At 32.3% G+C, this 24,281-nt stretch overlaps 4 protein-coding genes across 6 annotated transcripts; 2 read left to right on the plus strand and 2 right to left on the minus strand.

The window, feature by feature from the left end:
* Nucleotides 1-272: 272 nt before the first annotated feature.
* On the minus strand, nt 273-9,838 carry LOC103312440 (uncharacterized protein). The gene is made up of 5 exons (XM_008193056.3): nt 9,698-9,838; nt 4,848-5,160; nt 4,398-4,800; nt 4,044-4,349; nt 273-944 (listed from the first exon to the last, which is right to left on the minus strand). Exons 1-5 carry the CDS (start codon nt 9,787-9,789, stop codon nt 334-336), a joined length of 1,725 nt encoding a protein of 574 aa, XP_008191278.1. The 5' UTR covers nt 9,790-9,838; the 3' UTR covers nt 273-333.
* A 261-nt stretch (nt 9,839-10,099) lies between these two features.
* sloth1 (sloth 1) lies at nt 10,100-10,580 on the plus strand. Of its 3 annotated transcripts, none has more exons than XM_064354678.1 (3): nt 10,100-10,250; nt 10,302-10,371; nt 10,417-10,580. In XM_064354678.1, the coding sequence occupies exons 1-2, from the start codon at nt 10,100-10,102 to the stop codon at nt 10,355-10,357; spliced, it is 207 nt and encodes a 68-aa protein (XP_064210748.1). In that variant the 3' UTR covers nt 10,358-10,371; nt 10,417-10,580. The 3 variants fall into 3 exon arrangements, with proteins under 3 accessions (XP_064210748.1, XP_015833780.1, XP_064210746.1); XM_015978294.2 differs by having other exon boundaries at nt 10,432-10,580; XM_064354676.1 differs by having other exon boundaries at nt 10,302-10,580.
* Nucleotides 10,362-10,580, plus strand: sloth2 (sloth 2). The gene has a single exon (XM_015978295.2). It carries the CDS (start codon nt 10,362-10,364, stop codon nt 10,515-10,517), a length of 156 nt encoding a protein of 51 aa, XP_015833781.1. The 3' UTR covers nt 10,518-10,580.
* On the minus strand, nt 10,511-23,940 carry Hira (hira). The gene is made up of 13 exons (XM_015978293.2): nt 23,732-23,940; nt 23,500-23,676; nt 23,134-23,447; nt 20,331-20,618; nt 17,443-17,724; nt 17,069-17,394; nt 16,886-17,017; nt 16,659-16,839; nt 16,446-16,545; nt 16,132-16,395; nt 14,342-14,438; nt 14,047-14,294; nt 10,511-10,776 (listed from the first exon to the last, which is right to left on the minus strand). The coding sequence occupies exons 1-13, from the start codon at nt 23,766-23,768 to the stop codon at nt 10,559-10,561; spliced, it is 2,664 nt and encodes an 887-aa protein (XP_015833779.1). The 5' UTR covers nt 23,769-23,940; the 3' UTR covers nt 10,511-10,558.
* Nucleotides 23,941-24,281: the final 341 nt, after the last annotated feature.

Raw genomic sequence — 24,281 nt, forward strand, 5'->3', positions numbered from 1 at the left:
AGGCTGATAGCCGATGCACATAAAGCACTTATACAGAGTTGGTACCATGCGTACCATACCATACCAAGTATCCTACGAAAAAACTAATTAGTACAACTACTTTAAAAATGTGATCATTTTTCAAGAATAATTTTTTTCAGAATTCCTTTTAGTTTTTGAGTCATCTGGATCTCTGGCATATTAATATTTTAGTTTTAAAATTTGTAAGAATTTGTTTTTGTCATTGAGTTCTGCATTTTTTTCTCCAGGAATCAACAAAAACGAAAAGACACTTCATTTATAACTGTTTATTGAAAAAATACACACATTCACTGCATGACTGAAAATGTACAATTACAATTCAGAAAGCGCTTTTTCATATCTCTCTTTAAAATCCGGTAGCAACAAGGGAGTAAGAGTATTTTCCGCATCCCTATAAATTCGTTGCACGTTCTCATTAACACTGTCCGTTTTATTAAAATGCAAATAAAACAAAATATGATTAATCCACACATCGACATCCTCTCGCCCAAATTGCTTGCAGGCCAATTGATGAACGCAAGCCCATACTTTATAATCATGTTGGATTTCCATTGACTCCAATTTGGACATTGTAGAGTGTAACTCTTTGCAGAACGGTTCTTGATTTGCTAGCACATTATACATTTTTCGCGCATCATTTATACCTTTCTGAAGAGCCAACCATTCAATATATCTCGGTTTAAGCACTTGAGAAATTTCAGGTGGCTGCGTTAGAGCTTTACGGTATGTACTGTCTATGACGTCATCTTTCGCCAACAAACCGTAGTAACGCAAATACATAAACCACAAAGGCAAAGAATTCTCTTTTAACATCTGCGTTCCTTTATCGAAAATTTCGTTGACTTTCTTTTCCATATCGTTGATCGTCGCGTAGCGAAGCAGCAATTTCCATAAATCGATGGATTCGGGAAATGCTGAAGTTCCTGAAATATTTGATCGTAAGTGGTTACACACATCTACAGGGTGTTGCAGACAAACTCCCGTCTTCTGTAGCTCAGTTTACTAAAGCTGGGTTTTGATATTTTGTAGACGTTATTTACACTCTAGGGCGCATTTCAGGACAATATTTGTGAGTAATAATGTGAACAAGGGGGCACTGGTTGTATTTTTCATTAATTTTTAGAACTAATATGCATTCCAATTAATAAAAAAGTAACATCGCCGTTTCTCTCACAATAATTCATGCACTTCAAACAATTAATAGTTAATGTAATTTATAGTTTCATTGACAGATCTAATAATAATCAATAACTGTTTTATATTTTATCAACGTTATTTAAAAAAATTATTTGGTAAAATGTGATGTTGGCATATCCGCACTTTCGAAATAGAGTATACAGGGTGTTTCAAAATTGACGCCCATGCTTTGGGAATTTGATTCAGGGGGCTAATACAAATCGAAAGTTAAGTTAAGTTAAGTTAACTTAAGTTAATCCTAAAAGCACGGACGTCAATTTTGAGACACCCTGTATAAAGGTGTAAAACCGATTCATTTTGGCTTTTTTAACAGTAATCCCTAAACTGATTTGAAAAAAAATATGGATATTAATAAGAGGGCATCCTAATGGATACAAAAAGATAATAGCATGTCATTAAAAAAATTGATATATTTATTTGGAACACTCCGTATAATCAAAAATATCCTAGAATATAAATAATGTCTACAAAACATCAAAAATCCAACTTCTGTAATAAGTAGTAACACCAATAATTGAGCTACAGAAGACGGGAGCTTTATCTGAATCTTCCAGTATTAAAGCTTTAAATAGTATATTAAAGTAGAAGTGGAGGTTTTTAAAACCGTGACCCAGCAAAAAAGCCCACCGACAAAAACGCCCCCGACAAAATAGCCTAGCGACAAATGACTACAAAATTGTTATTTTAAATGGTATAAACAAATAAATCAAAAATAAAAAAATTAGACAAAGATTTGTCTAGTTTCTAGTCTTATTCCAAATCTTATTCACTGTTTTCACTCTTCTTTTAATAATATAAATTTTTGTACCCTTTTACAATCTTTCTACTAATAAAAATATAATTATATCTTTAGAACAATCCGTTATTTTGTTATTTAACCGTATTAGGACAAATACTGTTGTATTAGTTTTTTAATCAAGCTGAATTAGAGCAAGTCTTGAAAGTGAAGAACTTTAGCCACATCATATTTTCTTGAGTCCATTTGGAAGAACGACCACTACTCTTTTTTGTACCACAGTTCCTTCTTCGCTAATTGTTTTTATCAAATTTTGCAAAATATAAAACGTGTGGTACAGTTGATTGAAATAAAAACAGAAGAAAATGTCATAACATGAAAATGTCAGATTTTTATAGCAATAAGCTCAAAAATAAAATTATCGTTAGGAACGTTATTGAGCCAGATAAAAAAAAACATTTTAAAGTTTCCGTAAATTATAATTTTTTTACCAATGTTTGTGGTGCTGCACTGTGTAGTATTAAAGCTTCGGTGCATAATTGTGAGATTAAGTTAATCACTTAAATTAACGAAGAAACTTTTCGAACATTAAAAACTGCTGTTTTCGAAAAAGTGAAACGTCAACCCCAGGGGGCGTCTAATTAATTTTATCCACAGCCAGTCTATTATTAGGTCATAATACCACTAATAGGAGTCGTCTTATGATATCCATAAATCACACGGGTTTTAAAGAACAATCGTCTCGTGATTGGCCGAATAAAAAATTAATTAGACAAATATTTAAATTAAACCTTTGCGGAGAAAAATTAAATTGTAAGACCCTTATACAATAAATAACTATAATTCTCAAATCTAAAGCGAATTCAGTTTTCCGTTTTTGTTACAACCAACAGTTACTAAACACTTAATTAAGATATTTCTCCCGAATTTCTGTTAAGCATTCATCAATTAAATATTTCCACTATCCATTAATTTTTTTCACCCGTTTGAAAATAGCTTTCTACAATACAGCCTGTATCAGAACTCACTCCCCACCGGAAATGTGCGTTTAGCTTAGGCAATTCTGAAGCTAAAGTTTCTTTACAACAAAATTATAACTCTTTGCGTTTGGGAGATAAGAACGTTTGAAAATATCCAATCACAAAAGGTCTTGCTCTGGAGGACTAGGGGAACAAAACACGTTGCTAAAAGAACAAAAAATAGGTAGAAAGGACAATAAAAGTGGGCACTTGAATTATTTTTCATTCCTTAGTAACACATCTACTGTATGCACTACACCTGGAAGAAAGCTTCTGGGATTGGTCATTTTGAGACCTCTGTATCTCACAAACTAGGAATAAAAGATCTACTTTTTTTACATTTTTGCCATCTCTATTGCTGTTACCACTAGCATCTTTCCGGTGGGGAGTGAGTTCTGATACACCCTGTATAAGCTTTTTGTTGGGTGGTAAAAATAGGTTCGAAATAATTTTAATAAGCAAGAAACCGATGTTTGAAAATTTATTTTTAACGTATAGCTAAAATTCCACAGGCAGAGCCTGATCTAATTCAGTTCAATTTCGATCTCATGTTATTACCTCCCTAAATATTTTATTTCTTTTTAACACCCAGTATTTTAGTGGTGGGCTGTTTTGCCGCTAGGTTATTTTGTAGGGGCTATTTTATCGGTGGACTATCTTGTCGCGGGCTCTTTTGTCGATGCGCCCTTTAAAACACAAGCGAATTTTCGGGCACGACGGGAAATAAAATAAGTGTTTTAAAGACCAGTTATCCATGAATAATTTACGATATTTTTTTATTGGTACTTTTTGAAATCAGAAAAAAAATTGAAATAATGTAAGATCAGTATGCCTTTCGTTGTCATGGAATTAGCTGTCATTATTACAAAAATCATTAAAAAGTTGCCATTTCTTGGGTTAGTGATGTTGTCATAGACACTTTAAAAAACGCGCGTTTTTTAAAGTTGGATTTAAACACGCTGCTACGTCCTTTATAAGCAAAATAGATCACCAATAAAAAAATAATACTAAGGGAGAAAACCAAAAACAAATTTAAAAAACTGATTAAAAAAATCACGCTATTGACATACCTTTTTCGAGTATGTGTAGGACCTCTTTATCATTGGCCAGTTCCACCCACTTGATGTAATACCTATCGGGTAAATAATTCTCATCTGAGGCTTGTTTAAGTGCCATTTTCAATGTTTTGAGGATATCTGGTAGTTGGTTATTTTCCAGTCTTGCTTCCTCTAAGCAATCTAAATAAACAGACCATAAACTGGCTTTTTCAGAGGGTGAAACTTTCTTCAAACCTTCCTCATATTTAGCGAAACACAAACTTAAACAAACTTCTTTGGAATTTGCTTGTTCGCTATTAGATTGACCATAGTGAAATCCTACACTCCAAAATAAAACTTTTGACAATAAACAAAGTTTCTACTTACCTCTTCTTTCTCGCTGTGCTAAAGCATCCCAAACAAGCTCCGACTCCGAGTGATTTTTCAAAAGTTTGTCTATTATTAAATTTTGAACGCTTTTTGTAAAGCTGTATAATTCTAGCAGATTTAAAATTTCGATTAAAAATTTAAAGTCGTTTATATGGACACAAATAAGCTGGAGGTACGTTTCTATTTTTGCACACACCCTTCTTTGCAGTTCTGTATCTTCCGGTGCGTTATTCTTGATAACAGAGAGTTCCAACTTTATGGCTTCTGTATACAACAACTGACTGTTTTTGTGAAGAGTCAAGCCTTTATTTAAGGCGATCAAAGCAGAGTTGAGGTCTTTGCGGTCGTGGGCGTGCCATGCAGCGGCCACTTGCCACACTTCTGGGGTTTGGGAACAATTCTAAAAATGGTTAATTACGGCTAAGAAAAGAAAAACAATAAAGTTACCTTGATCATTGTTTGTAGTGCAATATTAGCGGCATTGATGTCATGTGTCTGCTTACAAAATTTAAAATATGATAAACACAAAGAAAAGTCACCAGAAAATCTTTGTAATGCGATCTCGTACAAATTTTTTATTCTTCGCAAAATTTTATATTCGATACTACTTTTTCGTTCAGCAATCGTGTTTTTGTCCCGTCGATGCTCAATCTGCTTTAATAACACTTTCTCGTACGTAATGTACTCCATAAAATCCTGTAAGTTTTTCGAAACGCCGTTGATTTTGTACTCAAACTCTTTTCGATTCTTTAATATTAATCTGGAAAAGAATTACAATTTTTGTATTTACTTAAAAAATCACTTAAAAACTAGTTTGAATTATATTCTTAACATTTTTTGTGTTAAAAAATACTTTGAACGATTGAAACGAGCTAAATCGGCTTAGAATTGATATTCTGATGGTGATTTTGGCAATTATGTCGTTTAGATAAGTAAGATTAGGCACGTGATGGTACTTATTCATGTTGACGGTTGTAAGCTAAAAATTCATCTTCTTGGTGAAATTTTGCGAAACCTGAGCACCAACCCAACTACAGGGCTGTTCAAAAACTGATGCACCAACTCCGTGGTACGTTTTTTAAGAAGCATGTGCAGATTAGGGTAAAAATCTCATACCACTGAGTTGGTGCGGCGGTTTTTGAGCGCCCGGTATACAAAAAACACGAATTCTGGACTTCAGGACATAATCTTCAATTGTTGATACCGGAATACACCATTCGATGCGGAATTCTTTGAACAATAATCTGTTAAAATTTAAAAAAATCTGAAGAAAGTTAATTTACAATCGGAGCAAAAAGTTGGGCCAAAAGAATATATGGTACAGTGTATAGTATCCACAGTAACCAACCCAAAAATTTTTACTGTGAATGTACTGCCCTGGCCAATCATAACTCATTTGTAAAATGTGACAACACTGTCGGAGTTTCGATTGAAAATATCAAGTGTGTCAAATAATTACATCACAAAGGAAGAATTATTATAGGATAAACCATCGATAAACGATGAAAAACTACAGCGGTTTTACTGTAGACGCGTCCTATTTTCGAAATTTAACCGAAAAAACCTGTAATTACTTCTTATTGATGGCACGCTCACCTCGTAGGAACAGCGACTTTTAATCTGTTTACTTCCTAACTATCCCAAACATAGCTCCAAAGTTAAAAATTCTGTGTCGGGATATTTGTTTTGTTTGTTAACTGATTCAAAATTCATTTTTAACGGTTTTACAGATGCGCTGTGTTGCCAGTTTTTTTAGTGTATTCCTTTTACTACAAATTTCTCATCGTTTAACTCCAAAATTTGAACGGTGACCCCAGTTCTTTTCCCCTTAAAATACTTATTAGATGTTGCTGAATGATGATTTAGTTTTTTAAAGAAATCTTAAGAAGGGTTTGGTAGCTATACCAAAACACGTAAAAAAATTTCGATTCTCCATATGCCGCAATGTAAAAGAGGTCAATCTTTTTCATTTTTGCACCATCGATGCGGAATTCTTTGAACAATAATCGGTTAAAATTGAAAAGAAATCTTAAGAAAGTGAATTTAGGCAATTTTATTAAGTCTTGTTGAGTCTAACTTGAAGAATAAAATGTTGTATTCAACTCGTTTTTGAAACTGAATTCGTGCTTGAAGATTGGCCTTACGAAACATGTTTTTTAATATATAGTAAATTTTTTATATAATCAACTGTCAGTGTCAAAATTCTGATAAAGACCAGACAATGCCACCCTAAAAGTTCATGTTCAACCACTTTTGAAACTGGCTGTATTCTGTATTTGACATTTTTAACACCAGACTTGACATTTTTGAAAATTGGTCGTTAGTGTTAATCGTTAATTCGTTAGTCTAGAGGTGGTCTAAAATAACTAAATGTGCTGTTGTACGTGTTTTGTATTGGAGAAAACTTGAGAAATTTGGGAATTGAATTTGCCAGGTAAAAAATTACACCAACCTCAATTCAAAAAAATTACTATTTATGATAACGCCAACCTGATGGCTCTTAGACAGTTGATTATAAAAAAAAGACTATCCTATTATGCATTTTACATTTCTAACCTAATTTGCTATTTCCAGCCAATAATTAAGTGAAAAACAAGTTACTAACACTTCGCAAATTAAGTAGTACCGGATCTTTTAGTTTTTTCTTTAAAACGTTTTATTTTTCGCTTTTATGAATTACAATGTTTAGGATTAAGCCCCTACTAATAATCAACTAGGAATATTTGCATTTATTTGAGAAAAATTATACAAATTATTTTTGTTTTGTGAATGTCTTCAAATGACCGGAAACAAATCCACTATCAACAATAAATAATTAGTAAAACACAAACTAAAAACGATTATTAATACTTTACTAACGTCGTTAATTAATTAAAAGAACATATAGATTCGTCTTGAAAGGCGAGATTCTAAAACTAGCATAATCTTCGTTGTAGGTCACATCATCCCCTTAATTAGGACTTAAATCGTACCCCCTGCTTTTTAAAACCACCTCTAACTCAAAAACAAATCTATATCCCATTTCATTTCATAGTAGAATTTTTTGGAGTGAAATAAAGCACAAATTGAGATTTTCTGCATGAGCAAAGAAAACTGTGTTAGGCTAAATCCCAGTGACAAATTTTGAGTCAAGAAAAACCAGCAGAAACTCCAAAAAATGCAAATGCGTTGTTGCAAAATTCTACAATGAACTGAAATGAGATATACGGTTATGTGTTTTATCTACAATTAGATCAGTTTTTCCCTTTTTAATAATATTTTTTTTATTTTTTCTAATAATGTTTCAAAATATAGAAAGCGCTATTTAAAATGTTAAAGGAGTGGCTAGCAGTAGGGGATGAAGCCTAAACAAAAACATATTTAATATTGATTTTGACCTCTACCTTCGCAAGTCAAATTGAAGTATTGTTTGTTTAAAGAAAATAAGCTTAAAATCAACGGCTCCCAACGACAACATTTTTTAAAATCGAACCACCCCAACCCAAAAACAAACAGACATTTTTTTACGGTTAGACAAGCTTTTTCTTCCTTTTCCAAAAATTGAGGAAAATACTATGTATTAATATTAATTAATAATTTTATGTATTGTTTATTAAAACCTGAATGTTTGTGTTAAAGTTTTTTTAAAACTATGGATGTGTGTTAAATCAAGATTATAAACAAAAATTAATATGTACACTCTCCTTTTTGTGCCCCTGTCTTTTAATCATTGTGCATTTAATTATTTAATGTGCATAAATATGCATTGACGGCTAAAAGACCCGATGAGATTTTTACTAAAAAAGTCATTACAATCGTTATTTTTTATTAAAAACCATAAAAAACACGATGTAAACTATGCATTTACATGGGATCAACAACACGTTTGTAATCTTGATGACGTATCAACGTGGCGGTTCTCCCACTCCTCCACAGAGTTACGGCACAACCAAGTCTCTACTAACCATGACCTATCACTGGAAAATGTACAAATGATAAGTGGTAATGTATTTTGAAATAAGACCTGTTAACCTGTTGACAATTGATTTGCATTTCTCAATACGAAACGTCAGATTGTTTTAAACAGATTAAGGGCCCGTTTATAGAAAGATCTGTTAAAATTTAATTCGTTGTTAAAAGTTAACAATGCGAATGGACCAATAAAATTGCTTCAATTTGGTCATGTGATCAGTTAATCACGCATTTAATTGCAAATTAAATTAATGACGCTTTTTGATAACATTTTGATGCAATTAATTTTTAATCGCGATTAACTTGACATTTCTCAATGCATTTATTAAAATGGCAACTTAATTCGAATTAGTTTAATTCTGAATGGTGATTGTAATAGGATGATGCATTCAATTGTTTTAAACTGTACAGTGTACAGGGTGTTGCATTTTGGATCTCCTAAGAGGTTAGAGAAAAACGAGTGACACATTCTCCGTTTTTCGAGAAAATAATTTTGGTCAAAACCGCATCCCGCTATCGTCTTTTGTTTTCGACTTATAAACAAATGTTGACATTTTAGCAAAGAATCATTTTAGCGAAATCTTAAAAAATTGATATATTCCTTATTACAAAAGACACTTTTGAAACAAATAGATATCCTGGGTATGGATGAAGAAAGGTTTCTAATCAAGAGCAACAGGAATTTCCTCAGGTATTTAATTTATAATCAAGTGAAATTTAATTATTAACTGTTTCAAAACTATGAAAACGCCAACGTCGCATTTTACCCAAATTATTTAAATAAGATTGATAAAATTAAAAAGTAGTTATTAATAATTAGATCTCTCACTGAAACTATGACTTACATTGGCTATTATTTCCTGAATAATTTATAACAGATAAATTTGAGAGAAAATGCGACGTTGGCGTTTTTATAGTTTTGAAACAGTACTTGAATCGCAGTGTTAGAAACTTGTTCTTCACTTAATTATTCGCTGGAAATAGTATAATTAGATTCACAAACATGTTACACCAGCGAAAAAAAATTGTCCCATTTTATTTTGTCACAACTGTATTATTTCCATTTTTGTCAATAACTTGATAAAGAAAGGCAATCGCAAAAATTTTTACTCTTAATTTTTGGCTTGTATTAGCCCCCTGAGACACCTGTATAGACCCACAAAAAGTTTTCGCTGGATTTAATACTATTATTTAAAAAAATCGTATCAACTTTCAAATAACTTCAATAAACTGTCACAATTATTTGGCAGATTTAAGTAAAAGTTCGTCAATTAATTTATTTGACTTTTGCTAATAATCAGGGTTTATTGTTTCTAACCTATAAACTCAGGAAACATGCTGCTAACCTGGTTTCTTCAAGAGTGTATAATCTGGTTCTCCTCATTTCTTCTATTTCTTCAGCCATAGACTCCAAATGACGCTGCACGAGCTCTGCCATTGTGTTTTTTTCAAAATAATTCAAAAATTAAATAAAACCACTCCAAATGTCACACAATAAATCAAATTTTTGATTGAAAATGAAGTGGGTTGGCAACCCGTCATGCACTCATGCGAGATCGTCTACTTTTTCTAGGTTATGTTTTTTTGACGTTTCACGTGAAAAACACAGGAAAAGGGCATTTGTATCAACATTTGTCATTATTAGTCCTACCATTATCAGACATAAAAACATCGAAAGGCCCTTGGTATTATAACAAGTTGTACAACGAATATAAAACGTAGTGTCTATTATGTAATAATTTTTGACTATGAAGCGAAGTGTGTCTCTTCAGTTGCTTTTGAATAAGTGGCCTGGAAAAAAGTATTTCGGAATTTACAGGTTTTTACCACTATTTTTCGTCCTAGGAGCCGCATTAGAGTTTTCTATGATCAACTGGCAAGTCGGTGAAACAAATTTCTGTAAGTTCCTAAACCAAACGAATAATCAAATGATTAATAATTGTTTAACAGATAAAGTGTACAAACGCAGACAAGCGAAAATTTTGGTAGAAGAATCCTCACAATAGCAAAATGCCGGCAGGTGTGTCATGGTCTAGGTACCTCTCATTCCTAGCCGCAGCGACAGTCACTATGTTTGCAGGGGCCCAAACTGTCCACATCTACTACAAACCATTGAGCGACTTGGATAAATACATTGAAGAAGAAATGAAACGTCGGCACAAGTAGTTATGGCATATTTTATTTTATAAAATGTAAAAAAAATGTTATTACATTGTGTGAAGAATTTCATCTAACTGCTCTCTGTATTCCTTATACAGCCGCTGCCATGGCAATTTTGTCTTGATTATTTCCAAAATTTCTTGCAGAAACGCGTGACTTGGTTTCCCCAAAATCTTGTCGCTGTTTTTCGATTTTTTCGCCGCTGTTGACGAGTATGTGGGCCCCAATAACTCATCCAAAATTACTCTCAACCGACACTCAGGTCCTGTAATAAACATAATTATGGGAAATTATTCGTAACTATTAGCTGTTTCAAAACTATAAAAATGCCAACGTCGCATTTTCTCCTTAAATTAGTTGTTACAAATTATTCATGCACTTCAAAAATTAATAGTTAATATAATTTATAGTTTCAATAAGAGATCTAACCAATAATAACTATTTTACATTTTTATCAACCTTATTTAAAAAAAAAATGGTATATTCCATTTCAGTTCATGGTAGAATTGCAACAGCGCATTTGAATTTTTTGAAGTGAAAAATAAAGCATAAATTGTGAGTGTCTGTATAAGAAAAAAATTCTATGTTAAACTAAATCCCAGCGACACACTTTGAGCTAAGAAAACCCACCAGAAGCTCAATTTGTGCTCCAATTTATTCAAAAAAAATGCAATCGTGACGTTTGCATTTTTATAAAACTCAGATTTCTACACTAGATTTGAATAAATCGACAATTGTTGACTAGTACTGTAAATGATTGTTTTTTGACGGTCGTAGAAAAATATAATGTATAAGTAAAAACGATGCGAAGCCTAATTGTAGATTGTTTAACAAGTAAAGGAAAGTATAAAGCGATCAAAAAGTCCTATCAAGTAGGCATATTACTTGAGAATGTGTGTCCGGTGATGTGTATTAGTTCAGCCTCTGTCAAAATTTAAACTCAAATTACCTCAAACGTAAACTGTTAGATGCCGTGAATTCGTGACACAAATAACACCCGAACGCTACATGACCCATTAATGGTGTCTATGGGGCAAAACTGGATTCCAACAATAATTTAATTTGCTTTTTGAGATTTTTTCCTTGACATTAGGCTTGAGTTCATTTTTTTATATAATCAACTGTCAGTGTCAAAATTCTGATAAAGACCAGACTATATCACCCTAAAAGTTCATGTCCAACCACTTTTGAAACTGGCTGTATTCTTTATTTGACATTTTGAATACCAGATTTGACATTTTGGTCTAAAATAACTGTGTCGTTTTAAACTGGAAAAATTTGGAAATTGAATTTGCTAGGTAAGATATTATACCAACCTTAATTCAAAAAAAAATACTATTTATAATACCAACATGACGGCTCTTAGACAGTTGATTATAAAAAAATCAATTATACGTCCTTTAATTTCTAAGCTTACTTGATTGAAGAATTTTCTGATCGTTTTGTAGTGGTTTACTATTGAGTGAAAACAGATTGATTTACCAGAGTTAGCGAGTAAATTAAGGTTTCAAGAGATATATAACGACTTCTTACGAGTTGAACATACAATTTTTTTGTATCCTTAATGGAAAACTTGGAAAACCTAAAAATATTTTAACAAAAATTGTTTTTCTATACAATTTTAAAAAAGTTAAAAATACTTAGGCCGTAGCATCGCATGACAACAAATTAAACAAAAGAGAATATTATCAGAAGATAAACGCTGAAAGTGTTTTTGAAAAAAATGATGGTATTTTGGATGCCGCGGGAGATGCGACTTTAAATCTGTTCCCATCTAAGTCAAAAAAAAGATATGATAAATTTTTTTAACAATTCTGTCAATCAATGGTTATCAGTGTAAATCAGGTATCAGTGAAAATGTTAAGCTGCTAACTATCAAAGTGTCGCTAATTAGTAAAATAAAACATTTCCTTTTTGAATTCTACCTAATCAAATGGCTGTTTTCCATTAAAAGGGAGAATTCCTCTATTTCCAACATAACTGGCCACAAGTCAATTGCCGTCACATAGTTTATGTACTCAACGTCAACTGGCCAGGAGAGGGTCCCATCAGTAGTACACAATAATTATTACGAGCTATATTAATAATTTATTTGTCGTGCTGCGTTGGAGGATACACGTTTTTTTTAACTGAGTCTTATGCTGTCTTCGAATTAGAAGTTAGATTTTTTATTTAGAATTTCGTTCATCGTGATTTATGAAAAAGGCGTTTCTGTGGAAGTTTTTGAAACACTTTAAATTGGTCAAATTTTGTGTTTACAATTTTACAACTTAATTTTTTTTTGCAAAAAAAATCTCAATGCATGTGGACTCTAACACATAAGTTTTAGTTTGGACAAAAGAAAACTGAGAAAATTGCAAATTCTTTTTTGTCTAAAGAAATTTTTGAGATGCGAGAATTTTTTTATCATTAAAGATAGATCTACACATAAACAGACAAAGTAAACCTAATAGGTTAAATAAGTTTTTGGTGCAAGAATCATTTCGATATCTTTAACACTCATTAAGTTATTGCAATTTAAAGTTACTGCGATATGCGCCTGAAGTCTTCAAAAATGGTTGTTCATCAAGTTGACTACGGAATTCAAATTCATTGTGTCGCTTCTTCAATATGACTATTGTAGTTTCTCTGACAAATCTTTGAATTAGCTTTTTATTCACTTTTTGCATTTTTCTGAAAAATTCTTTCAAGTGTAAGGTTTCTTTTGATTTGTGTTTTATATTTCTGTGATTCTTGATATTTTGTATTCTATCGTTTTTGGATTCGAAGACTTTTGCATTGTTTTAACGGATCTGTCACTTTGACGGCATTCACAATTTACATTAAGCGGCATATTACGTTCAGTTTCATAGGTGACTTGATGAATAACCATTTTTGAACACATTGTATTTCCCTTTGTAGAGTGGGTAACAAAACCAAATATCAACAACGCTGTGTTCTGTTTCAAATTTACAACACGGCGACACCGTATGATGGAAAACAAAATGTTTGTGTTGGCATCATTAAGACAATAGTTTCTGTTACTTAAAAGTGGACTTCAGACAAAATTTTAAAATATAAATATGTGAAATAGAACATAGTGTTGTGGATATTTGGTTTTGTTACCCACTATACTCGTAGTGTTGCCCAATTTTCCCAGTTTTTTTTCTCAAAACTAAAAGTTGTGTATTTACGTTAAAAACTACATTCATTGAGCAATCTTTTACAAAAAAAAGTTTCTAGCTTCATCCAGAAGGAAGATATGACGATGTAAACGAAAAATTTTAAGTTTTTGAAAAATTCTCACAAGAACGTCTTCGCATTAGAAGAATATGATCCGCCACAAAAACCAATGAATGAAAATGTAAAATATTTAGTTTAGTCGCTCTGTGAATAATATACTATATCAGAAATCTTCTCCAACGTGTTGCAGTTTCCTGTCAACATGTTTTTGAAAAGTTATGACAATTTTCCAATCCCCATTCTCTGATACAAGTTTCGAAAAAACTGTGATGATCAAATGTTAAGAAACTCGGATAAAGAGATTCTACTGTACCTTTATCAAGTAAATAATTGACGGTGGCAATCAACCAATGCCTGTATTCATCATGCGAACTAATAATAGAACTCGCAGTTATCTGATTCTCTAAGAAACTCAACGTAACACCCGAAGGTAGAGTATCGTGAGGACCATGAAAGGGCATCACTCGTTGTAATGAGGCCAGTGGTAAAGTTGGAGACACTCTCCTTGTGAGACTTCCACCCACTCGACTTAGTGGATCAAGAGGATTCGATAACTGTACCCTAAATTGCAAGATTAGAACAAACTCTTGGATAACATTAAAATTTACCATGTTTGGAGATCACTAGCGTAGGAATACGCCCGTCCATCTGTCAGAGTAATTACTGGTAAATTGGAAGAAGTCAAACCGCAGCTACTAACTACACCTACATTCAAGAGAAAAGTAAGTAATTGTTTAAACATGGTGTCACTTAAGGGCTAAAACTAGAAAGAAAAAATCACTTCATAATGAAGGCGCCTTATTAAGAATTTAAAGCTCATTGTTCGCCCACATTTTTTGAAAAAGTTTTTCTCAGACAAAACATTCCTTCAAAATGTCATTAGAAATATACAGGGTGTCTCAGCTAAGACTTTCGAGCCTGATATCTCAGATATTTGACAATGGATTTTTATGAAATTTAAAATGCAGATATTCTAGAAGATAAAGATTAAAATCCAATTAAGCAACAAATCAAGTCTTAAAAACGTAATTTTTACATGCCTTTTTAAAATGTTAAGCCTTTTAAGACTTATATTAAAAAAAATATCGTCAGTGAAAAATGCTGTCAGAAAAAACTCATTCGTGGAAGACGTCTGTTTCGCGAGAAAAATGAGAAACAAACTGTTAAACGTGGGTACAGATGCAAAAGCGTAGATCTCTATGAGACAAATGAGCACTACCATTGAATTTTGGTCAATCCTACTCGCAGAAACGTAACTGTCACGCAAGGGACATTTCACAATATCTCTCACCCATACAAAGTTAAAAACAATATTTTTCACTTACTTTTGGTACTGGATGCTTTAATTCTTTCAAAAAGTACTAAAAAACTGAACAACAATTGAAAAATTCTAGACACTTGAACATTCAGGACTTTGGAAATGTTTCGTACACTGCTGATTGGATTCTCTTCAAAAGCTTGAATTACAGCCCCAACTATTGCTTCGATTCCAGTGACGTGTTTTGTCCTCACTCGATTTAGTTCAGGTACGCTTCGTGTGTCGTTCAAATTATTGACGATTCTTTGAACTTTAAATTTTATAAATAACATTTCACAAAAAGTCTAACGGCACTTTCCATAGGCGAATATTGATTCTTTTTTCAACAACACAAAAATTCCAGCCATTGTTGTTGGCTTTTTCAACAAATTACAACAATTTTACTTTTCTGACAGCGCACACATTTGTGACAGTTTTTTTCAGTGGTTCACAAAATGCCGCATAGAAATGCTTCATCAATTGTTTCAAAAGGTGACGGACCAAATTACTATGAAAATTTGGATTAAATTTGTAACAACAAAATTTAATTTTTTTCTTGGATCAGCCGAGCGATTTGGTTAATTTTTTGTGTGGCCATTTATTTTTCGGGGTTTAATGATCCAACGGTGATTTGGCTTAATTTTAAATAAAAGAAATGTGCTTTAAAATTTCATTGTTTAACTTGAGGTCATTTTTTTGTCCCTAATTGGAAGACCACTTCCTAAGATATATGCATTGTAAATTTCATAACAATCCGTTGACAAATAACTGAGATATTAAGCTCGAAAGTCTTAGCTGAGACACCCTGTATAATAAAAAATTCTATAACCTTAATTATTTAATTTTGGTTATAAGGAACTGTAGAAAAAATCTGAAGTAATGTACTCGTAAAAACATATTTTAGCAGAATTACCTTCTAATATACCGGTCACTTCTAATTTTTTACCGTGCAAAAATTAATTAGGTATTAGTATTGATCATTCATAAATTCATTATTTTATACCAGACAAAATCGAATTGATTATTAAATGCTTTTTATTACCAATTTTAAATCTAGTTTCGCTTCCTAGTTCTAGTCCTTATACCTTCTAGTCATTTTACCTTTATTGTTGAGCAAACTTCTGATTGATATCCTACTTAAAATGCTCTTACAAAGCTCGAAATTCCACATGTACAAAAGACCAGTCTTTGTCAATACTAAACAGTGGCTATCTTGTGATAAACTAATTGAAGAAACGACATCTTCGATAATTATTGGAGGTAATGGACGTGCTCCTGACTTGATCTCGTAACAATTAATACTAAGGTCTTCACAACATGCCACGATAAATTTTCTGTTTGCTGCTAAACACCTAATGGTGGAACCTAGTATTGTATTGTGAGTTAAAAAAATGTAAGAAAAGAGAAATGATTACCAATGTACGTATCCCAGTTTGGTTCTTTATCATCGATATTTTTATACGCTTCAATACTCGATAAAGATCCTTTCGAAGTTTTGTGGCAGTTATTGGTTATCTAAAACATTGAATCATTCAGTTTAAACTGAACAATTTCTGCCATTTTTCTTAAATCATTGTACAAAAATTGATTATAGTTTTTCGTTTTTATGTTAATAATTTAATACCAACCTGTATTTTTAAGGTCCCGCACTGTTTGGTGACTGATGTACCTGAAGGCAGTTTCAGTGGATCTAAAACATTAATAAACTGGACTATAGGCTGATCTCCCGGCACTTCGCAACAAGTTAACTGATTAATTTGGGTTCCTGGAGGCGCACTTATCAATTTATTTGCATCATTCAAGATCGAACTGAAAGTTAAAAAATGATTAAACTGATTGTTTCGAACGTTCGAACCTTTTCATTGATGAGCCACCAAAAGTGGGGTGTTTGACTTGATCTACTACAGTCTCAACAACAATTTTACTCTTTGTTGGCGAAGAACTACTAAAAGATGTGCTTTCTTTTGTCGGCACTTCTAGATTTGTCCTAGGAACAAATTGAGAAAACTCAAATGAATAAAATTCGGTAAAAATTTACTTTGGAGGACTGTTTGTTGCTTCCACGGTGGTTGTTTGAACGGTGGTCAACAACATGGGAGTTATACGTCTTTTTCCGGAAGGAAGTCTCGTTTCCACTTGCTTATTAGCAGGTACTAAAATCGTGGTGTTTGGTTTTGGTGACTCAAACGAAACATCTCTCGACGCCGGTTTGGGTAACTCAAGATTAACACTGTTATTACTACTTTCGTTAATTTTGTCAATGGCAGTTAAAAGTTCGGGATTTTCCACGATTTGAGTCCCACTAAAGCTTAAATTCCAACTTTTTTGCAGAGATTTATGATAAATACGTTCATAGAGATCATTCTAAAATAATCAACTGAATGCTAGAAGTTTACTAAATTTGATACTTACTTTTTCTTTAATTGATAACGGGATTCCGATTTCTCGCTGGTCGAATATAACGCAAGCTACGCTTCCGTCCCAAGAACATGCGAATAGATATAAACCATTGCTACTCCACGAAATGTCTAATACACTGTCGTCAAACAGATCTTTGATTACCACTAATGGTCGTTTCAGAGACGTCAACCATACACTGATAGACCTGTCCCTTGAACCAATTGCACAGCAACAGTATTGCTGACTCTTGGGACTGCCAGCAGAGATCTTTTTTAAAATGTTTGAATTGAATCTCTGTAAACACGAAAACATTGACTATTTGTAAGAGAAGAATGCTATTATTATTTTTTTAATAACAGCAAGCACAACAGAATAAATATATCATTAAAAGTAGAAATGAATATTTTTGTATTATTACACCCACCTTCTGAAACCCGAGATGAAATTGCTAACCTTTGTTATGATAAAGAAAATAATGGTAATGTAAAATTAATAAATTAGAAAAACGTTTCGTAACCGGTACTGAGTTAGCGAGACATAAACGTAAATTACCTAGTATTACAAAAAAGTGTAATGTACAGTCGTTTTTTTTATAATCAACTGTCTAAGAGCCGTTAGGTTGACATTATCATAAATAGAAATGTTTTATGAATTAAGGTTGGTGTAACTTTTACCTGGAAAATTCAGTTTCCAAATTTTTCAAGTTGTCTTCAACTTACAACACGTACAATACACTGTGGTATTTTAAAGATTAACGAATTAACGAATAATACAGTAACGTCTCATTATCAAAAATGTTAAATCTGGTGTGCAAAATGGGGCATTTCACATAAAGCGGATAACTCAAAAAAATGCGACAACCTGAAATTCGGTTACAGTTGTTCTTTTAAAAGGTGTGGATGTAAATACGTATAATGATTTTTTTGTCAGCGACTTATTTAAAAAGTTATTGACTTCTAAAAATTGACCAAATGTTAAGCATAACGTTTTTGTAAACTGTTATTTTAATTAAACAGTATATAACAGTATATTTAAAATGGTGCTTTATACACATAATTCACTGTTCTTTTTAACTCCAAAATCGAATTTGAAAATTGAAATTTTTTTCGTATTGAAAACCGGAAGTGAAGTTCCAAATCCGAATTTTAGTAACTTGGACCGTTTTTTTTTTAAATTATTTTTATTTTAAAAAATGCTTAAAGTAAATAGAGTTTACACTATAAGTCGCAAAATGGGATTTCAATTCGTTTTGGAGATATAGTGTAAAACCTAGATATTATAAGCTATTTTTTGAAATAAAAATAAATTTAAAAAAAATGGTCCAAGTTCCTAAAATTCGGATTTAAAACTTCACTTCCGGTTTTCTACACGAAAAAAATTTCAAATTCCAAATTCGGAATAAAAAAAAACAGAGAATTTTCTATATAAAGCACTATTTTAAATATTTTGGTATGCATTAGTTTTTTAAATAAAAGCTTCCAAAAACTCTGTGTCTCATATTTTGTAAAATTTTTAGAAGTCAATATCTTCACAAATAAGTGTCATACAAAAAATCATTATGTATTTCGGAAGTAAAATTACCGTTGGGGGCGCCACTGAGCTAGGTCGAAAACAGTAACCATAAATGGCGGGAAAATGTTTATTCGGATATTTTGAGCGTTGTACGAATTTTGGGGCTTCACAATTATTACATTGCCTATGGGAATGATTATTGCATCTTTGATGCAAGAAACTTATGTTGACAAATGAGAGATGACGAGGAAAACACGAATAACGAATGACTGTTTGGTTCACTTTCTTTATTGGAAAATTATTACAAAGACATTGAAAAACCTACCTTTTGGCATAATTTACGTTTAAATGTATCAGCAGTTGTTAATCTTTATTGTAGTTTTGTAGATTTACCGCAGCATTTCATGATTTTTTCAGTGGAAAATTCTAACCTAAAATTCATAACACTTCACTAATTTATTGGTTTCTTGAGCCAAACTTTGTGTTCGCTGTGATCCATTACTTATAATCTTCAATTAGACAACTGTTTCATAACACTTTGTAATCAAAATTTAAATATTTTTCACTTTTTATCCACTTTCAAGTTCCAACAATAAACACATTATACCATGAAAAACTACAGAACCAAAGTCAACGCTAGTATTTACCACCACGTACTTTTAAAGTAATTCTTTCTATTGTAAGTAATTAACACTATACACGCAAAATTGTTGAACAATTCATTAAATGTCAGTTAAATGTGGCATTACGAAAATTTCTTTACTGTTTTCGACATAGTTCAAAAGTCATCACCAGAGGGCGTCTAGTTAATTTTATTTCCGATTTACAATCATGCTTTCTAGGAGAACAATTATCCCGAATATGACCGAATTTCAAGATGCCAAATTTTTATGGTTGTCCGCTTCACGTGAAATGCCCTAAATGTCAAATACATATTAACTGTTTCAAAACTATAAAAACGCCAACGTCGCATTTTACCAAATTATTTTCTTAAATAAGATTGATAAAATTGTAAATTAGTTATTAATTTACAATCTCTCATTGAAACGATAAATTACATCGCCCATTATTTCCTTGAAGTGCGTGAATAATTTATAACAACTAATTTTGAGAGAAAATGCGATGTTGGCGTTTTTATTGTTTTTGAAACAAATAATAATACAGCTAGTTTCGAAAGTGGTTGGACATGAACTTTTAGAGTGATACAGTCTGATTTTTAACAGAATTTTGACAGTGACTAGATTAATCCAATTACAAGAACAGGATAAATAAATAAAAATTGAATTATGATCATAATTACATAACATTTCAATAAAAACAATGTGTTAAAGTTTCTGGATCAATAAGGGCCAAAAGCATTTTTCAACACTTTTAAACATTTTACTTACAACACATGTGACTGCTTTTCGGTGACCAACAAAATCCTTATCTTGTCTCCAACCTTCTCGTTCAATAATTTGAGCAGTAGGTCCTCCTCCATTCATGGCATGTGAAGAGACAAGGTATTGCCCATCAGGTGACCATGATAGTCTTAAAACATGTGTGGTTGCTGAACAATCAACAAAAGGGTCTTTAACCACCTCCTGCTGAACCCAATCGCAAGTTCTCCAAATTCTCAATGATTTATCATCGGACTGACTAGCTATATATTTGCCCACGGGATCCCAAGTAACACCCTGTAACAAATTTTCAAGGCTTTTGTTATAGTATAATTTCAATGAAAAAATGAGAGAACCTTGGGCGTTAGAACGTTTCAGCTCCAAATTGTGTTTAAATTAATTTACATAAATTCAACTTTTTGGTGGAAATCAGATTATAATGACCTCAAACATTTAACTCGTTCTCTTGAAAGCCATCGAAAATCCAAAGTACATGTTTCATCTGCATGTAAATTTTATTTATTTGGTAATGTCGATTTTTTTTATAATCAACTGTCTAAGAGCCGTCAGGTTAGCATTATCATAAATAGTAATTTTTTTGAATTAAGGTTGGTGTAATTTTTTACCTGGCAAATTCAATTTCCTAATTTTTCAAGTTGTCTCTAATTTAAAACATGTACAACAACACATTTAGTTATTTTGGATCACCTTTAGACTAACGAATTAACTATTAACACTAACGTCCAATTTTCAAAAATGTCAAATATAGAATACAGCCAATTTCAAAAGTGTTTGGACATGATCTTTTAGGGTGATATAGTCTGGTCTTTATCAGAATTTTGACACTGACAGTTGATTATCTGAAAAAATGAACAATACAATCATAACTTCAAAAGCCAGTGCAAGTAAGTAATTTGAGATAATCATAATCTTTAGGTCAATTTTCAAATTCGACATATTTGCCACAAAAGTTCGTATTTGTTAAGGGCTACATTGTAAAACGTCTTGGACACTTTCAGAATACATTTGTACGAATAAACTAATGACGATCCAAATTATAAATTTCATTTCACTGTCTGCGCAAAATTCCCTAAATTTAGAAATTATTTTTTGGTACAAAAAGTGCAAAGTAGAAAAAATACTGTATGATATCTCGTTTATAAGGCACTTTGTCGCACTTGCTCTATTAAGGCACTCCTCGCTGTTCACGTCGTGCTCTAAATTCGTTCATGCGACAAAACGCTTCTTATAAAACTCGTATCATAATATACTATAAATTTCGCTTTCTGCTCAAAGAATTAAACCACTCGCGGTTTAATCACAAATAAATAATGATTTAAGTCATTTGATATTTTACATAAAATCAAGTTAAAAATAAAGATACCCCATTTCGTACAAAATTATATTAATTAATTTCATTAAAAAAAACTAAGTTAATTTGTTTTTTAATGCATAATTTTCTATAACAATTTAATTCAAACTTGACGATTATTAATGAAAAATAAGTGACAACTTAATCTGAATTAATTTGGTTCTGAATTAAATTTTCATTTCGCTTTCTGTAAACTGGCTCCTAAATAAACTTACTTTGGAACTACGTTAAGTTTGCACTCCGATAATTTACGACCCTGTCTGTTTGCAGTTAGAGGGGTCAGCATCCACAACAATGAAGTGTCATTTTCACTTTATTTGACTGTACATAAAATATGTGACGGCAAATGACTTGTGGTCAGTTATGTTGGCAAGAGAGGAATTCTCTGAAGCGAAATATTATTTTCGTTGGCCATGAGTTACAGAGTGTATCATACATGTGTTAATTTTACCACGTAATAAAACTCATCAAATACAACTTATCTATATACAGGGTGCTCAAAAACTGGCGCACCAACTCAGTGGTACGTTATTGAGAAGCAAGTGCAGATTACGGGAAAAATGTTGAAAAAATTCCTAAAGTCATATTTTAAAAAATCTGAAGCTACAAACTTATTGTGTTAACTTTTTTAGTTTTTATTATTTTTTAATGTTTTTATGCTTCACACAAGGTAATCGTTCCTTAACAAAACGATGAATAATTATTTTTAAATTTTCTATCAGACTTTAGCAGTTTCTTTTATTTAAAAAATTAAAATTCATCAAAAAAATCACAATGTGTAGATGTGCCAACACTGGGAATTATATCCTAGGAAACCGTTTCAAAAATAATTTATTTCTATTGTTGATCAAATTCTATTGCGATCACGACTATTTGACAACGTTGCCACATATCATTTATCTAAAATCCGTTATTTATCAATAACTTTAATACAAAGAATTTTTTTACTATTTTTACCTTTATATGTAACCAGTTCTCTACCACACACCATTCAGTTGGTGCGTCAGTTTTGGAGCACGCTGTATAACGTTTTGCAAAATTCTTATTTAAAATTTTCACTGTTTTCCTCCTTTCTTTAGTGCAACGTAGGTGCAAGCGAACCGGTCAGTGTTTAATAATTAGTTTATATTCATAGCAACAATGTTCATTGTTGTTTTAAATTGTTTACATTGTCCGTTTCTATCACAACGAAAATAGTTAGGCTCTTTAATTTTTGTACCCATAGGCAGGTACACGTTTCAGTATGTTACCTTTTTCAAAATTTTACGTAAATTTGCAAATTTTTATTGAAACATTACAAATAGAAAAGATGTTTTATTTGTTGAGTTCTGTTACCTGCTAAAATTAAGACACGTATTTCTGATACAATCTGTATAGCCTAGGAGGAGTTATGCAACTCGGATAATCGAGGTTCCACTGTACTTTGTATAACTTCCTTACCTTGACCATGCCGGTGTGTCCTTTCAAAACAGCAACCTTTTCTGGAAACTTATGAGCATTCCAGATTATTACGGTATTATCCACACTTCCAGATGCCAACCAACCATCGTGTGGGGCCCAAGCCAGATCCAAAACATCCCCATTGTGTGAATTGAGAGTGTGAACACACTTCCAAGTCTCCACATTGACTTTACCACTACCAAAAATCGATGAACTACCCTCGTTTGTAAGCCTCCAAATCATGACAAGTTTATCATCACCCCCTGAGGCCAATAAATGACCCTCACTGCTCCACCTCACCACATTTACACACGCTAAGAATTTACCCACTCAGTAAACGAAAACACACAAATTATTGTGGCTTACCCAAGTGATTGTCCATCTGGCACAACATTTTCGGAATTTTCAGGCTACTTTCGTCATTTTCGGACAAAACGGGAGCAATATTCCAGATTACTATGCGGCCGCCGGAACCACCTTGGCCTCCGGTGGCAAAGCGTCCGCCTTTGGGGTGGATATCCACTGAGAAAATTGGTTTACTCCCTGTAAATTTTATTCATTTAACCAAACGCAAATCAGCAAAAGGAAGGGTGTTTACCTTCGTGAGTTACCCAAGACGGTTTGAAAAAAATCATTTTACTTGTTTATTGAACACTTCAAAACTTGATCGTTAATGGTAGTGTTAATCTATGATTTACACTTGAAGCATGTTTAATAAAAGAATTGATGTATTAACTACGATCGGTGTAAACTTTTCTAACCTTAAATAACAGAAATGTCAAACAAAGCAAGCCATCACCATTGGCGTACGCCCTGCGTTGGCCATTGGACAGTGGCGTTCATTTTGATAACATTGTGTTTTACTGGTTGCTTATACAGGATATCCCAGCGAGTTGGTAAAACGACGTATATCTATTTTAAAAAGTAGAATTTATATGGAATTAGTGGAGAAAAGTTACTGAGTAAGTTTATAATAAGATCTAAATGAAGAGATTTGTATTTTTTCAAATGTTTATAATCAAGATGAAATTTGTAGATTTGTTTTGGCTTGACTATATCCTTATCAGGACATCAAAATGTTAAAGTCCGTCTATCTTTTGTTGAATTTTATGATTGTAACTTACCAAACCACTTTATGAAGGATATAA

The sequence above is a fragment of the Tribolium castaneum genome, chromosome 1 (genome assembly GCF_031307605.1).
Source record: "Tribolium castaneum strain GA2 chromosome 1, icTriCast1.1, whole genome shotgun sequence".
Classification (NCBI taxonomy): Eukaryota; Metazoa; Arthropoda; class Insecta; order Coleoptera; family Tenebrionidae; genus Tribolium; species Tribolium castaneum.

Bases quoted from the DNA above. Each gene is read 5' to 3' on its own strand.
- LOC103312440 (XM_008193056.3), bottom strand. From the start codon at position 9,789: ATGGCAGAGCTCGTGCAGCGTCATTTGGAGTCTATGGCTGAAGAAATA. The intron at 5,161-9,697 runs GTTAGCAGCATG...ATTCTTTTCCAG, and splicing joins TACACTCTTGAAGAAACCAG to ATTAATATTAAAGAATCGAA. The intron at 4,801-4,847 runs GTAACTTTATTG...AACCATTTTTAG, and splicing joins CACTACAAACAATGATCAAG to AATTGTTCCCAAACCCCAGA.
- sloth1 (XM_064354676.1), top strand. From the start codon at position 10,100: ATGAAGCGAAGTGTGTCTCTTCAGTTGCTTTTGAATAAGTGGCCTGGA. The intron at 10,251-10,301 runs GTAAGTTCCTAA...ATTGTTTAACAG, and splicing joins AGTCGGTGAAACAAATTTCT to ATAAAGTGTACAAACGCAGA.
- sloth2 (XM_015978295.2), top strand. From the start codon at position 10,362: ATGCCGGCAGGTGTGTCATGGTCTAGGTACCTCTCATTCCTAGCCGCA.
- Hira (XM_015978293.2), bottom strand. From the start codon at position 23,768: ATGATTTTTTTCAAACCGTCTTGGGTAACTCACGAAG. The intron at 17,725-20,330 runs GTAAGTAAAATG...TCGTGTTTACAG, and splicing joins GAAAAGCAGTCACATGTGTT to AGATTCAATTCAAACATTTT. The intron at 10,777-14,046 runs GTACAGTAGAAT...TGTTTATTACAG, and splicing joins CAATTATTTACTTGATAAAG to GACCTGAGTGTCGGTTGAGA.